Source organism: Mobula birostris, chromosome 16 (assembly GCF_030028105.1).
Source record: "Mobula birostris isolate sMobBir1 chromosome 16, sMobBir1.hap1, whole genome shotgun sequence".
NCBI lineage: Eukaryota > Metazoa > Chordata > Chondrichthyes > Myliobatiformes > Myliobatidae > Mobula > Mobula birostris.
This window is the reverse complement of record NC_092385.1, coordinates 79,265,677-79,283,985: the sequence shown is the minus strand read 5'-3', so window position 1 is coordinate 79,283,985 and position 18,309 is coordinate 79,265,677. Positions and strand designations below refer to the sequence as shown.

The window sequence follows — 18,309 nt, the reverse complement described above, 5'->3', positions numbered from 1 at the left end:
TCAGAAGGTCCTAGCATTGTCCTTGCTTACAGTCAGTCATGACCAAGGAGGTTTTCTCTGCTGATATAACAGTTCAGTGATTGGAGGGCAGCCTGTTTCACAAGAGAACAATTAAGGAGAAAACTTGCTAACCTGGGCTTTGAATTTGGCTTTTTTAAACCAATTTGTACATGGGCACATTTGGGGCTGAATTGTTCACGTTCACAATAGATACTGCTGGATTTTCTTCATGATATTATTACTAATTCTTAATCAATTTTGTGGATTATTTATCTATTTTTCATGAACATATTTGATGGACCTTTTTTACCACGCCTGTTGACATTCCAAGAGGTGCCTTGAATCACAGGTCATTGATTGATTAATATTTTTTGATTAGACTATAAGACATAGGAGCAAAATTAAGCTATTTGACCCACCATTTCATCATGGCTGATCCATTTCCTTCTCAACCCCACTCTGCTGCCGCCTTCCCATATCCTTTCACGCCCTGACTAATCAAGACCCCATCGTCCTCCACCCTAAATGCACCCAGTGATCTGGCTTCCACAGCCACCTGTGGCAATGAATCCCACAGACCTCTATCTTCTAGCTAAAGAAATTCCTCCTAATCTCTATTCTAAATAAATGTCCCTCTATTTTGAGGCTGTGCCCTCTGGTCCTAGACTATCCCACCAAAGGAAACATCCTCTTCACATCTAGTCTATGTAGGCCTTTCAACATTCGCTAGGTCTCAATTAGATCAAGCTTCATTCTTCTAAATTTCAGCAAGTACAGGCCCAGAGCATTTAATTGCTGCTTATTTGTTAACTCTTTCATTCCCAGAATCATTCCCATGAATGTCCTCTGAGCCATAGAACCATAGAAACTACAGCACAGAAACAGGCCTTTTGGCCCTTCTTGGCTGTGCCGAACCATTTCCTGCCCTCTCCAATGTCTGCACATCCTTTCTTAAATAAGGGGCCTAATGCTCACAGTATTCCAAGTGAGGCCTCACCAGTGCCTTATCCAGCCTCAGCATTATATCCTTGTTTCTATATTCACGTCCTCTTGAAATGAATGCAAACATTGCATATGCCTTCCTCACCAACGATTCAACCTGCAACTTAACTTGTAGAGAACCCTGCATAGGGACTCCCAAGTCCCTTTGCACCTCATATCTTTGGGTTTTCTCCCTGCTTAGAAAATAGTCTATGCTTTTAATTCCTTCTGTCAAAGTGTATGGCCACACACTTTCTGACATTGTATTTCATCTGCCACTTCTTTGTCCATCCTCCTAATCTGTCTAAGTCCTTCTGCAGCCTCTCTGCTTCCTCAACACTACCTGCCCCTCCACCTTTCTTCATATCATCCACAAACGTGGCCGCAATGTCATCAATTTCGTCATCCAAATCATTGACATACAACATAGAAAGAAGCAGTCCCAACACAGATCCCTGTGGAACACCACCAGTCACCGGCAGCCAGTCCGATCCTTTATTCCCACTCTTTGCCTTCTGCCAATCTGGCAATGTTCTATCCATGCTAGTATCTTTCCTGTAATACCATGAGCTCTTATCTTGTTAAGCAGCCTCATGTGCGGCACCTTGTCAAAGGTCTTCTGAATATCCAAGTACAAAATCCAAATCCACTGATTCTCCTTTGTCTATCCTGCTTGTTATTTCTTCAAAAATTCCAGCAGATTCGTCAGGTAAGATTTTCCCTTAAGGAAACCATGCTGACTTTGGCCTGTTTTGCCATGTGCCTGCAAGTACCCCGAAACCCTATCCCTATCAATCAACTCAAACGTCTTCTTGACTACTGAGGTCAGACTAACTGGCCGAGAATTTCCTTTGTTCTGCCTCCCTCCCTTCTGGAAGAGTGGAATGACATTTGCAATTTTCCAGTCCTCCGGAACCATGCCAGAATCTATGGATTCTTGAAAGATCATTACTAATGCCTCCACAATCTCTTCAGCCACCTCATTCAGAACCCCGGGGTGTAGACCATCAGATCCAGGTGACGTATTTACCTTCAGGCCTTTCAGTTTCCCAAGCACCATCTCCCTAGTAATAGCTACTTCACTCACTTCTGCTCTCTGAGTGTCTTGAACTTCCACCATACTGCTAGCATCTTCCACTGTGAAGACTGATGCAAAATAGTTATTCAGTTGTGCCCCATTACTAGCTCTCCAGTGCCATTGTCCAGCAGTCCAACATCTACTCTGTCCTCTTAAAACTTAATCGTCTTAAACTATTTTGAAAATTGAAGTTCAGTTAATAATTTGAGCTGAGCAAGACTGATTGACATAATATTAACCATATAACCATATAACAATTACAGCATGGAAACAGGCCATCTCGGCCCTTCTAGTCCATTCTGAACTCCTACTCTCACCTAGTCCCACCGACCTGCACTCGGTCCATAACCCTCCATTCCCTTCCTGTCCATATATCTATCCAATTTAACTTTAAACGACAACATCGATCCTGCCTCAACCACTTCTGCTGGAAGCTCGTTCCACACAGCCACCACTCTCTGAGTAAAGAAGTTCCCCCTCATGTTACCCCTAAACTTTTGCCCTTTAACTCTCAACTCATGTCCTCAATATTCATGAACATTATTTCATAGGGAACCAATCCATGTTGAATTGGGCTGCATCAACCAGCAAGGTCCCTATTCCGATGAAAAGCAAAACACTGCAGATACTGGAAATCTGAAAGAAAAGCACAGTGCAGGAAATGCTTAGCTGGCCAGGCAGCACTTAGGGAGACAGGAACAGAGTTATTGTTCTAATCACTGACCTTCCATCAGAACCTTTCATTCAGACTGATGACTTGCTGTGGACAGTTTGTTGCCCTAAAGCAGTAGCTCTGCTTTGGTGCTTGGCTTACTGATCATTTCTTCCTCTGTTTTTATTTATTGACCTACCAGGAGTCCATTGGTCATGCAGAGACAGCAGTGGGTACTGTGTTTTCCCACAGGCAAAAGCTTTACCTTTTTTTTGGAAGGAAAATATGTTGGATGACGACAGAATCTGGATTGACCATGACTCTACGAATTGCCCACAAACATCAACACTACTCTATCTCACAAAGGTGGCCTATGTGATTAAATACTGGGGGTTGGGAGTGCATATGGAACAAAACCCCCAATATCTTCAGGGCAGAAACTTAGGAAAGTAAATCAAATTAAATCCAAAAGAAAAACAATTGAATTGATTAACTATGGCCCAGCCTTTCTGATTGTAATGTCAGCAGAATGATCAGTTTTCGGTGTTGCTACATGATGACGATGACAGCTATTCTTGCCCATTCTATGGGAAACCCTGAAACCATGCCTCCTGTATGTGGCATTCCACTGGAAACCATCCTGCTTAGTAGTTTCTCTGTCACACTCAATTGAATTGGCAAAAATCAGGTATTTATATTCAAATTCTACTTATTAATTAATAACCCTGAAATTCTCTCTTGTTGTGTGAGGTCCAGATGAGTTTTAAACAACATATCAAATCATAATTATTGCTCAGCCATTTTGTCAGCATAGAGAATCAGTTTTATGTAATTAGATTGTGCAAAAGACCCAGCCACTAACCACAGGCAGCACTTACTCTTGCCCACACTGCACCAGGATACATGGATCCCACATCGGGCTGTTTAGCCATTTGAGAACTCACCAATAGTCAACCTCTTAGGAGAATATCTGACTCAAGTGATCATACTGCTAATTAGATTGTAATTCCTTCACATAAATATTTCTAAAAAATCCTAAAATCTCTCTTTTATTATATTTTACTTTGCATGTATGTTCCAGCCATTATGTTGTACTCTGAGTAATACTTAGAGTATTAGCTGGAAGAATTATGCATTTTACCTTTTGGTTATCATCTGTGAGAACTGTTCAATATGACTGGCTCCTTGGCTATAGCTGAAATGTTCCCATAGTTGAAAGATTCTTCTGATCTCTGCCTTAACATTCATACTAAATGTTTAAACTTATTTCAGCTGATGGTCTATTGTACTGTGGGTGCTGCACAAGTCTGCAAAAGTGAAATACTGCAATTCCGAGAAAAGTTTTAATATGGAGCCGGGGAATGGTTGAAGGTCAGAAAATATCAGTGTAGTGGTAGACTGGAAGACAGGAGTAAAAGCACAGCCTCCTAATGATGCCATTACCATCCAGTGCATTAAATGTGGTTCATACAGTATTATCTTTGGCTCAGGGGGATTTGATTGTGAACGATGGAAGTGCTCGCATTGTTCAAAGACACCTGGAATTTGATGGTGGAATCGCATATGGCATCAATAGACTCTTGGAACCACCACATGTAGGAGCTCGGTGTGACGCCCTTACAATGCACCCTGCTGTTGTAAGTATCAGTTCTCATTGTTTGACTGGTGAGGCAAAAATGAGTTGATGAGGCAGGGGATATTGATATACTATTAATTAACGAAAGACATTTTTGTACAATTTTTCTGACTAAGTTCATGCTACTAGAGCATATTTGCAGTGATTTTTACTTCATAAAACTCTTTAGATTCTGGACTAGTTCCTGAGGATTAGAGGGTGGCTAATGTAACCCCACTTTTTAAAAAAGGAGGGAGAGAGAAACCAGGGAATTATAGACCGGTTAGCCTAACGTCGGTGGTGGGGAAAATGCTAGAGTCAGTTATCAAAGGTGTGATAACAGCACATTTGGAAAGCGGTGAAATCATCGGACAAAGTCAGCATGGATTTGTGAAAGGAAAATCATGTCTGACAAATCTCATAGAATTTTTTGAGGATGTAACTAGTAGGGTGGATAGGGGAGAACCAGTGGATGTGGTATATTTGGATTTTCAAAAGGCTTTTGACAAGGTCCCACACAGGAGATTAGTGTGCAAACTTAAAGCACACAGTATTGGGGGTAAGGTATTGATGTGGATAGAGAATTGGTTGGCAGACAGGAAGCAAAGAGTGGGAATAAACGGGACCTTTTCAGAATGGCAGGCGGTGACTAGTGCGGTACCGCGAGGCTCAGTGCTGGGACCCCAGTTGTTTACAATATATATTAGTGATTTAGATGAGGGAATTAAATGCAGCATCTCCAAGCTTGCGGATGACATGAAACTAGGCGGAATTGTTAGCTGTGAGGAGGATGCTAAGAGGATGCAGGGTGACTTGGATAGGTTGGGTGAATGGGCAAATTCATGGCAGATGCAATTTAATGGGGATAAATGTGAGGTTATCCACTTTGGTGGCAAAAACAGGAAAAGAGATTATTATCTGAATGGTGGCCGATTAGGAAAAGGGGAGGTGCAACGAGATCTGGGTGTCATTGTACATCAGTCATTGAAAGTGGGCATGCAGGTACAGCAGGAGGTGAAAAAGGTGAATGGTATGCTGGCATTCATAGCAAGAGGATTCGAGTACAGGAGCAGGGAGGTACTACCGCAGTTGTACAAGGCCTTGGTGAGACCACACCTGGAGTATTGTGTGCAGTTTTGGTCCCCTAATCTGAGGAAAGACATTCTTGCCATAAGAATGAAGGTTCACCAGATTAATTCCTGGGTTGGCAGGACTTTCATATGATGAAAGACTGGATCAACTAGGCTTATACTCGTTGGAATTTAGAAGATTGAGGGGGGATCTTATTGAAACGTATAAAATTCTAAAGGGATTGGACAGGCTAGATGCAGGAAGATTGTTCCCGATGTTGGGGAAGTCCAGAACGAGGGGTCACAGTTTGAGGATAAAGGGGAAGCCTTTTAGGACCGAGATGAGGAAAAACTTCTTCACACAGAGAGTGGTGAATCTGTGGAATTCTCTGCCACAGGAAACAGTTGAGGCCAGTTCATTGGCTATATTTAAGAGGGAGTTAGATATGGCCCTTGTGGCTAAAGGGATCAGGGGGTATGGAGGGAAGGCTGGTACAGGGTTCTGAGTTGGATGATCAGCCATGATCATACTGAATGGCGGTGCAGGCTCGAAGGGCTGAATGGCCTACTCCTGCACCTATTTTCTATGTTTCTATGTTTCTAAAATACTTAAGATGAGAATGAATAAGGGAAAGGACAACAGGGTAATGCATTTAACATCAATTCCCAGACCATACTTCACATAGTTCACACTGTGACATTGCAACGCATTACTATATTGATACTTGAAGGTTTCCATGGTACTACTGTACTTATAAATAACAATTGAGTGAATGAGCTGTGGTTGCACGTTTATTACTTGTGCTCACTGATCTGTTTCTTTTCAAAATGTTTTTAATATGTGTTGTATTTCTTTTACTCTGTTTTGGTATGGAATTCTTTGTGATGATGCATCACAATATTATTTATAATTTCTGTTTGAGATCTTTATCCAATTACCTTTATAATTGTGACATAGTTGATGATCATAAGCTCCATAGTTCACAAAGTTTTGTAACAAGTAAAATGCCTTACTATTCTTCTTTGGAAAGTTGATTTAAGGTTGAATGGGTTTTGTTGTTCTTTGTACAACAATGGATTTTTGAAAGATTTGGAACAAATTTTCTCTTTTGCTTCCTGGTTATTATGGATCAATGAGAAATGGATAGATATGTAAAAGAAAAACCATCAGATTTCCCATGTATTGCTTTAAGTGGGCAGAAAATCAGATAGCTCGCTTTCTATTCTATTTAAGTTTCCTGCACGAATGGACCTAAGTCTTTCAAGTAACCTAAACACAGAAAAAGGAAATTCTGATTCCAAATATTTTTAAGAAAAAGAAGTTGCTTATGGCTTACTGTGGACTGTTCATGTTTAGGGGAAATGTGGTAGCTGTTTGGAGCCTCCCTATTGTCCTCCTGGATCGAAACCTCAGGTAAGACTTGCTTTATGTGGAAAGCTTGCATTAAACTTCGGAACCAATGCAGTTTTATAACATGTTTACCTAATGGAAGTAATTGAAAGTCCCTCCAGTGTAGTTACTACGGAAGCCATTTGTCAGATAGATTATATTTGCTGATGCCCATAATGTTCATAATTTTCCCTCAATCTTTTCCTTTAACACATTGTTAAGGTATATATATGCCAGTTTTTCCAATACAAATAAGGTACCTCAGAATATCCTGAGGGAATCATTGAATATTAGGAATAGTTTGGAAAATAAGTCACCAGAAAGGTGCCTGCAACAGAGGTGTATCATATTAAAAGACGTTGAATGAGCCAAGCACTTATTCTTTAGAGTTTAAAAAAAAGGTGATCTTATTGAAATGTACAAAATTCTCACAGAGCTTCGTAAACACAAAGAGGGGGTTCCCTCCTCCTCCCTTCTCCCATCCCAGTTCCACTCTGCCCCCTCCTCCAGCTGCCTATCACCTCCCTCATGGTTCCACCTCCTTCTACTACCCATTGTGTTTTCCCCTATTCCTTCTTCACCTTTCCTGCCTATCCCCTCCCTGCTTCCCCTCCCCCACCCCTTTATCTTTCCCCTTACTGTTTTTCACCTGGAACCCACCAGCCTTCTCCTTCCCACCCTCCCCCCACCGTCTTTATAGGGCCTCTGCCCCTTCCCCCTACAGTCCTGACGAAGGGTTCCAGCCCGAAACATCGACTCATTGTTTCTACGGATGCTGCCCGACCTGCTGAGTTCCTCCAGCGTGGTGTGCGTGTTGCTTTCACAGAGCTTCACAGCGTAAATGAGGGGAAAAACCTTTTCTGGCTGAGGAATTTAGAACCAGTGGAAGTAGTCTCAAATTAAAGGGTTGACCATTTAGAAATGAAATTTAGAAATTTCTTTGGTAAATGGGTGGTGAATCTTTAAAATTCTATATTCAGAGATCTGTGAAAGTGCTATCATTGATTGCAATTAATATAGAAATCAACATATTTCCTGATATTAAAGGAATCAAGGGATATAGGAATAGAGCATGAAAATGGGATAGAAGGTAAGTGAAGATCTTTATGTAAAGAGACTGAATGATTTCTCATTATCTTTCTTATGTTCTTACTGGGAAATATCTTGGCTCTGCAAGGTGGAACCATAATAGAATTTTAAGCCTCGTTGTGAATTTAAAAAAATAAAAATAATTAATGTTCTGTGATCAATGCTAACTTAATATCATATAAGATTTGTCTCTTAATGATCTCAGAGGTTTAATTCTCAATATTATGTCTGTTCTGTTTGAAGGATGATGCCGAGTACCAAGCGTGTCAGTACAGAAACCTCAGCTTGGGTCGAATTCGGCCACGCAATTTTCACTTCTACAACAAATGGCATGAAAACCTTGAATATTTCTATGGCATGGTGCAAGATCCTTGGCGACATTCAGGTCAAACTCGCCTCATTCATGGCTGCAGCAGACAATGTATTAATCCTTTATGGATTCCCCAGTGTTGTAAAAATCATTATGGCCCTCATTGCCAAGGTAATCCCAGACACAATATTCATTTTGATGTAGATCCTGGTCCTTTCTATTGTGTTGTGGTGGGAAGGGTTGTGAGGTGTGGGTGCGGGTGTTACTACAATTGATTATGTTTCTCTGTAACCTGTAATAAGTTGTTCTCTCAGTCATCAACAGGCCGAAGAATTGACCCTTGATATGAAACATAGGAAACATAGAAAACCTACAGCACAATACTGGCCCACAACACTGTGCCGAACATGTACTTACTTTAAAAATTACCTAGGGTTACCCATCGCCCTCTATTTTTCTACGCTCCATGTACCTATCCGGGAGTCTTTTAAAAGACTCTATCGTATCCACCTCCACCACCTTTGCCGGTTGCCCATTCCACCCACTCACCACTCTCTGCGTAAAAAAAAATTACCCCTGACATCTCTTCTGTACCTCAAGCACCTTAAAACTGTGTCCCCTCATGTTAGCCATTTCAGCCCTGGGAAAAAGCCGCTGACTATCCACACGATCAATGCCTCTCATCATCTTATACATCTCTATTAGGTCACCTCTCATCCTGAAACATGGGACAACTTTTCTCTTTTATGTCGTGCCTTGAGAAGCTGAGTTGTTTATCTTAAATGAAAGGAACATATAACCAAAGTGCTCAAAATTCTCCAGCATCATTGGAGAAAAAAATCCAGAGGTATACGGACACTAATTTATGATTAGCAAAAGAGCCAGTGACATTATATTAGGCTGTGAGGAGATATGATCTAGAATGCAATGGATGAGAGGAATGAAAAAGCAGATTCACAAGGAATTTTCAAAAGTAGTGTAATATATAATTTATTTAGAGATACTACATGGTAACAGGCCCGTACCAGCCAGTTACACCCATGTGATCAATTAGCTTAATACCTCACATATTTGGAATGTGGGAGGAAACCAGAGCACCTGGAGGTAACCCATGAGGTCAGGGTAGAGCGTACAAACTCCTTACAGATAGCGTTACGCTAACCACTCTGCTGCAGTGGCACAGTAGCACGGCAGTTAGCACAATTGGTTTATGATGTCAGTGATCCAAGTTCAATTCCCACCGCTGCCTGAAAGGAGTTTGAATGTTCTTCCTGTGACTGCGTGAGTTTCCTCTGTGCTCCATTTTTTCTCCAAAATTCCAAAGAGGTGCGAGTTAGTAGGCTAATTGTCACATGGTTGCTAATTAGACAGCATGGACTCATTGGGCCAGAAATGCCTATTACCGTGTTGTATCTTCAAATAATAACTAAACAAAGGAAACATTTGGGAGGTATTTGGCAAAGTAAAGAGCAGAGTGTGTAATTAGGTCATTCTTTCAATGAGTTGGGACTGGCAAGATGGACCAAATGGCTTCTTCCTTTGCTGTATCATGGTATAGTTCTATGATTCAAGACCATTTCCAAATCATGGAAGTAATGGTTTTGGATTGGAACATGGAAGATAGGTACCCATAGATTGACTTTATTTTTTAGGTTGTGTTCTCTTTTTGATGGGTAAAATTATTTCCAGTTTTGAAACAGGAAGATTTTGCAACCTGATACCTGATAAATATCATTTATCTCTTTGTGCAGTTGAGGGAAGCAAAGGTAATGACTGTGAACTGTTGATCAGTAAGTTCCATCAGTATTTGGAAAATGATCTGGGGATGTCTTTTGAAATTTAATTTTAGACTGTAATTCTAGATTACATGGCACTGCCTGTATGGAAGAACAACAGCACTGTCTTCTATGGATATCCAGATGAATTTAGACAAAAAAAAGTAAGAATTGGGTTGGAAGAATAGTGAAGCATAAATTATTTAGATTGTATGACACGTGTATAAGAAATCCAGAAAATTGATTTGCAGATGTCATAAATAGGAAAGTCTGGGGAACGTAACAAAGAGAATGGAGTATCACTATCTTGCTACAACTACAGGGTTTTGGTGAAGCACATTTGGAATAATGTCTATAGTTTTGGGCTTCATATTTGAGGAAGGATGTGCTTGTCTTAGAGTGGTGCAAAGAAGATTCACTACATTGACTCCTGGCATGAGGGTATTGTTTTGTGAAGCACAATGGAGATTATAAGTATGAAGTGATTGCATTGAAATTCATTTGATTCTGATGCTGTGAAAAGTATTTCTTTGGTGAGGGAGTCTAGCTATGGGGCAATTCCTGACAGTAAGGCTTAGGATAAAGGGTTGGCTTCTGGAGACTGAGAGGAATAGGAAGTTTACTGCTAAGATTATTGTGATTCTTTGCACACCTCTATCTTGGTGGACTGTGTATGTTTATAATTGACTACAGTGAAGGGGCAAGTAGATAAAAGTTTAGCCTGCAGAGGGATCCAGAGCTATTTACAGAATTAGAAAAGAAAGTGGAGATGAGGCCAAATGCCGGAACAACCATAATCATATTGATTGATGGATCACATTGGATAGTTGTATCTGTGACTCCTGACTAATGCAGCTTTGTCTAAGTTGTCCTCAACACAGATGTTAATTCTCAAACTGTCCACCAGAAGTGTACATAAACATGAGTCCATACACAAACGTAAGTTTCAAGGAGCTGCCGATACACTCATCAAAAATTGCTACATGTTATTTGAGAAGGCACTCAAGCTGGTGCTGTCTTCCATTAATTCTTTTAAGGTTATTATTCTATTGTGGATTTAATGCCCACGAGAAAATGAGACTCTGGGTTGTATATGGTGACATAAGACCATAAGGTACAGGAGCAGAATTAGGCCATTTGGCCGAGTCTGCTCTACCATTTCATCATGATTGATCCATTTTTCTTCTCAGCCCCAATCTCCTGCCTTTTCCCCATATCCCTTCATAACCTGACAAATCAAGAATCTCTCAACTTCTGCCTGTAATTTCCTCTGTAATCAATAAAGTATCTACAAACATATCTAAATGTACATAAAGACGGCCTCCATAGCTGCCTGTGGCAAAGAATTTCACAGATTCACTACTCTCTGGCTAAAGAAATTCCTCCTGATCTCCCCTCTATTCTGAAGCTGTGTCCTCAGGTCTTAGACTCTCCCACAATAGGAAACATCCTCTCCATATCCACGCTATCAAGGCCTTTCACTACTTGATAGGTTTCAATGAGGTCAGCCCTCATTTTTGTGAATTCTAGTGAAAACAGGCCCAGAGCCATCAAATGCTCTTCATTGACAAGCCATTCAATCCTGGAATCATTTTTGTGAAACTCCTTTGAACCCTCTCCAGTTTCAGCCCATCCTTTCTAAAATAGGGGCCCAAAACTGCTCACAATTCTCCAACTGAGGCCTCTCCAGTGCTTTATAAAGTCTCAATATTACATCCTTGCTTTTATGTTCTAGTCCTCTTGAAATGAATGCTAACATTGCAATTGCCTTCCTCACCACAGACTCAAACTGTAAATTAACCTTTAGGGAATCCTGCACAAGGACTCCCAAGTCCCTTTGCATCTCAATTTTTTTTTTGGTAGTTTATCTCCATTTAGAAAATTGACATTTATGTATTTTGGTAATACATTTACTTTGATAATGCACATATTTAAAATCATCTGTGTCCTTGAGCATAGAATTACTCTTTGCCTCCTATTGTTCAGCCAATGCTCTATCCAATGCTAGTATCTATCCTGTAATACCATGGGCCCTTGCGTGGCACATTGTCAAAGGTTTTCTGAAAATCCAAGTACGCAACATCAACCAAGTCTATCCTGCTTGTTATTTCCTCAAAGAATTCAGATAAATTTCTCAGGCAAGATTTCTCTTTAAGGATACCATGCTGACTTTGGCCTATTTTATCATGTGCCTTCAACTACCCCAAAACCTCATCCTCAACAATCAAGGCCTCCTGACACTTTCGAACTTCTAGTTCGTGTCTTCCACAGTGAAGACTGACACAAAATACTTATTCAGCTTGTCCACCATTTCTTGTCCCCCTATTACTGCCTATCCAGTATCATTTTACAGTGGTCCAATATCTACTTTCACCTCTCTTTTACTCCTTATATATCTGAAAAAACATTTGGTATCCTCTTTGATATTACTTGTTAGCTTACCTTCGTATTTCATCTTTTCCTTCCTTATGGCTTTTTAGTTGCCTTCTGTTGGTTTTTAAAAGCTTCCCAATTCTTTAACCCTGCTAATTTTTGCTCAATTATATGCCCTCTCTATTGCATTTATGTTGGCTTTGACTTTCATTGTCAGCCACAGTTGTATCATCCTGCCTCTGGAATACTACTTTTTCTTTGGGATATATCTATCCTGCATCTTTCAAATTGCTCTCAAAAACTGTAGCCATTGCTGCTGTGTCATCATCCCTGCTTGTGTCCCCTTCCAATAAACTTTGGCCAGCTCCTCTGTTATCTCTCAGTAATTTCTTTTACTCCACTGTAATACTGATTCATTTGACTTTATCTTCTCCCTCTCAAATTTCAGGGTGAATTCTATCATATTACGATCAATATTACCGGAAGGGTTCCTTTACCTTAAGCTCCCTAATCAAATTCAGTTCATTACACAACACCTAATCCAGAATTGCTGATGCCCTAGTGGGCTCAACCACAAGCCGCTCTATAAAAGCCATCTTGTAGTCATTCTACAAATCCTCTCTCTTGAGATCCAAAATCAGCACCAATCTGATTTTCCCAATTTACCTGCATGTTGAAATCCCCCATGATTATCGTAACATTGCCCCTTTGCATTTTCTATCTCGCATTGTAATTTGTAGCCCACATCCTGGCTTCTGTCCGGAGGCCTGTGTATAATTCTCGCCAGGTTCTTCGTACCCCTGCCATTCCTTAACTCTGCCCACAAGGAGTCTACATCTTCTGATCCTATGTCGCTTCTTTCTAAGGATTTGATTGCATTTTTTATCAACAGGGCCATGCCTTGCCCCTCCCCCACCCTCCTGCCTGCCCTTTCAATACAACGTCTATCCTTTGACGTTAAGCTCCCAACCTTAATCTTCTTTCAGCTATGACTTAGTGATGCCCACAACGTCCTACCTGCCAATCTCTAACTTTGCTGCAAGATTATCAACCTTATTTTGTACACTGTGTGCATTCAAATATAACACCTTCAGTCCTGTATTCATCACCCTTTTCAATTTTGTCCCAGTTACACTGAAACTCAAACCACCGACTGCAATTTTGCACTATCATCTGCCTGTCCTTCCTTAGAGTCTCACTACATAAAGTCTGCTTGTATACCAACTGCCCTATCACTCAGTTTCTAATCCCCCAGCAAAATTGGATTAAAAGCTGCCCAACTCTTCTAGCAAATGTGCCCACAAGGATATTGGTCCCCCTCCAGTTCAGGAACACTAAACACATAGATTGAGCCACCCGGATGGTATGTTGCTTCACACGTGCCAGGGTCAGGGTATATCTCGGATTGGGTCCAAAGCATCTGGATCACTGGGATCGCTTCTGGGGAAGGGATGACCTGTACAAAAGGTCTCAATGATCCAGAAATCTGAAACCCTGCCCCCTGCACCAGTTCCTCGGCCATGCATTCATCTGCCAAATCATCCAAGCATGTGGTACAGGCAGCAATCCAGAGGTCCTGGTTTTCAGCTTTCTACCTAGCTCCCTGCCTCTCCCTCTGTGCAGGACCTCCTCCCTTTTCCTGCCTATGTTATCGGTGACAATTTGCACCAAGACTTCTGGCTGCTCACCCTCTCTCTTTGAAATGCCATGGACCCAATCCATGAGTTTTTCGAGGAGGTTACCAGGAAAGTGGATGAAGGGAAGGCAGTGGATGTTGTCTACATGGACGTCAGTAAGGCCTTTGACAAGGTCTCGCATGGGAGGTTAGTTAGGAAAATTCAGTCGCTAGGTATACATGGAGAGGTGGTAAATTGGATTAGATATTGGCTCAATGGAAGAAGCCAAAGAGTGGTGATAGAGAATTGCTTCTCAGAGTGGAGGCCTGTGACTAGTGGTGTGCCACAGGGATCAGTGCTGGGTCCATTGTTATTTGTCATCTATATCAATGATCTGGATAATAATGTGGTAAATTGGATCAGCAAATTTGTTGATGATACAAAGATTGGAGGTGTAGTGGACAGTGAGGAAGGTTTTCAAAGCTTGGAGAGGGACTTGGACCAGCTGGAAAAATGGGCTGAAAAATGGCAGATGGAGTTTAATATAGACAAGTGTGAGGTATTGCACTTTGGAAGGACAAACCAAGGTAGAACATACAGGGTAAATGGTAAGGCACTGAGGAGTGCAGTAGAACAGCGGGATCTGGGAATACAGATACAAAATTCCCTAAAAGTGGCGTCACAAGTAGATAGGGTCGTAAAGAGAGCTTTTGGTACGTTGGCCTATATTAATCAAAGTATTGAGTATAAGAGCTGGAATGTTATGATGAGGTTGTATAAAGCATTGGTGAGGCCGAATCTGGAGTATTGTGTTCAGTTTTGGTCACCAAATTACAAGAAGGATATAAATAAGGTTGAAAGAGTACAGAGAAGGTTTACAAGGATGTTGCTGGGACTTGAGAAACTCAGTTACAGAGAAAGGTTGAATAGATTAGGACTTTATTCCCTGAGGGAAGATTTGATAGAGGTATATAAAATTATGATGGGTATAGATAGAGTGAATGCAAGCAGGCTTTTTCCACTGAGGCAAGGGGAGAAAAAAACCAGAGGACATGGGTTAAGGGTGAGGGGGGAAAAGTTTAAGGGGAACATTACGGGGGGCTTCTTCACACAGAGAGTGGTGGGAGTGTGGAATGAGCTGCCAGACGAGGTGGTAAATGCGGGTTCTTTTTTAACATTTAAGAATAAATTGGACAGATACATGGATGGGAGGTGTATGGAGGGATATGGTCCGTGTGCAGATCAGTGAGACTAGGCAGAAAATGGTTCAGCACAGCCAAGAAGGGCCAAAAGGCCTGTTTCTGTACTGAAGTTTTTCTATGGTTTTTATGGTTTCTATGATATCCCTGACCCTGTCACCTGTGAGGCCACATACCATCCGGGTGGCTCGATCTACGTGTTTAATTACATTTTTTACTTAGATCCATTACCATACACAAATTCCAATTGCTTCTCCCTTTATTGCTATTAATATTAATTGTTGGCAAGTTGGTTGAAGGTCTGCCATCTATATTCAAGTAAAACTTCCCCATATGTGCTCCTTCACCTAATCATTTGAGGGAGTTAATAACAACAGAATCATAGTTTCTTCAAAAAGAGGCCTCTGCCAGTTAACATTACCACACCACTTTATGGCCCAGCTGCATAAATGCTGCTTTAATCCAGAAGAATAACTCTTGGATTTTCTGGTTTTAGAATGTCCTGGAGGACAAGATAACCCGTGTAGTTTTCATGGAAGATGCAATGATGGAAGACATGGAAATGGAACATGCCAGTGCTCCATCGGGTTCAGGGGAACAGCCTGTGAACTGTGTGAACCAGGAAGATATGGATCAGACTGCAAAAGTATGTTTGCAACCAGTTTAATGCCCTGTAAAGTGCTATAAGACAGTGATAGTTTTTGTTATATGCTTAACAACTGTTGTAAATTACATCTGAAGTTTCAAAATTATTTGTACAAACAAGATAATTTTCTTTGTCACCACTATTTCAATCATATGGAATTAAGGTTTGTTGTTCTCCTGAATAGACTACTAATACATTGATTAATGTAGCTGTTTTGTGATGTAGTTCTTTTGCCTCCCAGTGGCATCTTAGCTTCTATGCAAGAGTTGCTTTGTGATAAAACTGTCAACCCTTTGGGGGCAGCAAATAGTATTAGCTTACTATCTTGAATGTGAATGTGGCTGATTATTGATGTTACAATGTAGAAATTCGGTTATTCTTCATTTTAGCCCAATTATCATAACTTAAAGATTATTTCTTTAATTATGCAGAATGTAACTGCACAGAAAATGGAAAATGTGATGAAGGATTTTCGGGTGATGGAGCCTGTTTCTGTAAAGAAGGCTGGACTGGAAAATACTGTGAATCTCAATCTGGCAAGTAATTTTGGAAATAGTTCCTGCTTTACAGCATATTGTCAGTTCGACAAAAACTTTTATTTGATTGACATATATATTGTGAAAATACAATTAAGTTAATAACTAGCAAAATATAACACTTAAAGCATTTGAGAAGTAAAATAAAAATTCAATTGCTTAAGTGAAACCTATTGATAAAGAAAATAAGATCGCAGAATTATGGAACTGTTTGGAGTGAATTATACTGAATGAATTGAAAGCTTATTTTACTTGGTAGGTTTACCAAATAAGGAGTGTGATTTTCACTGTTCACTAATGGAAGCAGAAAAACCAACATTATTTCCAAAGCATAATAGTTAATTAGTAGATAGAATGTTGGCATCTAAATATTAGTGGACAAAAATGTTTAAAGTTTGAAATTAAACCTGAAAATGCCATAAAAACACAGCAAAAAGAGAAAAATAAGTGCCTTGGTGTGACCCTTGTATGCAAAACATTGCATTCTTTTCCTGCTAGATGATGACCCAGATTCCGTGTACCAGGGCATGAGCTTAAAGAAAAACATGCAATACCAAAACGTGCTGATAGAAAAATAGAGGGATACGTAGGAAGGAAGAGCTAGATTGATTTCAGAGTGAATTGAAAGGGTGGCATAACACCTTGGGTCGGAGGGCCTTTTCTGTCTCGTTATGTTCTATTTAACATCTGATGAATTTGCATTCCTTAGGTTCTTAGAACTGACAGATTACTTTGTTGATTTTGCGGCTGGTGCTTTGATACTTTTATTCAGGCCCATGGAGGAATTTTCATCACACTCCTATCATGGCGGAGGGGCTTTGGAGAGTCAAAAATCGAGTTGAGTACTCAATATCTGACCTTCCCTCGAGAAGAGAGCATGGTCTGGATGAGGGATGCTGCTTCCTTTTGGCAGCGTTCTTCGTAGATGTGCTCACTGATCAGGAGGACTTCTCCTGTGATGAACTGGGTGCTGTCTATCATTTTTTTGTAGGTTTTTCCTTTCTTGGGCACTAGTGTTTCCATACCAATAAATACCATTCCAGTGGAAATGGAATGCATTGTTATCTGACACACAAATGGAACTGAATACTTAATCAATGCCCTTAAGCTGGAAGGGAAAGTTCACTGAAATTGGTGAAAATAGCTCTCGTTATGTTACTGCCACTAGGAATTTCTGTGGTGATGTCCTGGGGCTGAAATGATTGGCCTCCCGCATCCATAAATATCTTTGATCTAGATAAGACTCCAACGTAGAAACCAATATAGAAGTTTCCTCTGATTGTAATTAACTCTATCAAAGCTGCTTTATGTCAGTCTTGGTCAAATGCTGCCTTAGTTCCTTCTCATCTCTGGGATTCAGATCTTTTGTCTATGTATGAACCAAGGCATAAGATACGTAAAAAGAATTTGCAAGATCTCCTGTATGTGTATTTTTAAAGTTTCACTGATGTATATGTGTGTGTGTGTGTGGACAAGACTGGAGAACATGGAATTAATGGAATGCTACTTCATCAGCAAACCACGTGAAAGAGGATACATCAAGCACTTGTGGGACTCTGGCAACAACAAGACCATCACCCACATTCACGGAAAAACAACTGATTACCTGTTAAACATTGTCAACAGAGGATCGCTATCACATCTTGAATTGGAAGACGGATAATTACGATGCACCACAGCAACATCACCGCAGAACCAAGCCGATCAGGAAATAAGTGTTCAAACCCCACCTCTGCAACTCCCAGGTGGTGCAAAGGTAATAGTGTACACGGGAAATTCAAGTTTGATCCTCACCACAGGGTGAGGATGCTGCGATCAGAGGGAAGATCATAGCTAAGCAGGTGACTGTCAATCTATGAACTAGGGTCCCCCAGACTTGGTGATAAAATTCCATCAGACAGCATGCTAGAAGCAGCCAATGAAGCACTACTCACAATTGCAATCTTCCACATGACTGGCGACTGGAGACGATGATTGGA

At 40.7% G+C, this 18,309-nt stretch overlaps 1 protein-coding gene across 2 annotated transcripts in view; it reads left to right on the top strand.

The window, feature by feature from the left end:
* The window catches only part of stab1 (stabilin 1), a 341,714-nt gene that overhangs the window by 284,131 nt on the left and 39,274 nt on the right, over positions 1 to 18,309 (top strand). For both annotated transcript variants that reach the window (XM_072280942.1, XM_072280940.1), the window contains exons 53-57: positions 4,202 to 4,348; positions 6,754 to 6,810; positions 8,119 to 8,356; positions 15,645 to 15,794; positions 16,226 to 16,330. In XM_072280942.1, the coding sequence (XP_072137043.1) occupies positions 4,202 to 4,348; positions 6,754 to 6,810; positions 8,119 to 8,356; positions 15,645 to 15,794; positions 16,226 to 16,330 (697 nt within the window). The remainder of the gene's footprint in view (positions 1 to 4,201; positions 4,349 to 6,753; positions 6,811 to 8,118; positions 8,357 to 15,644; positions 15,795 to 16,225; positions 16,331 to 18,309) is intronic.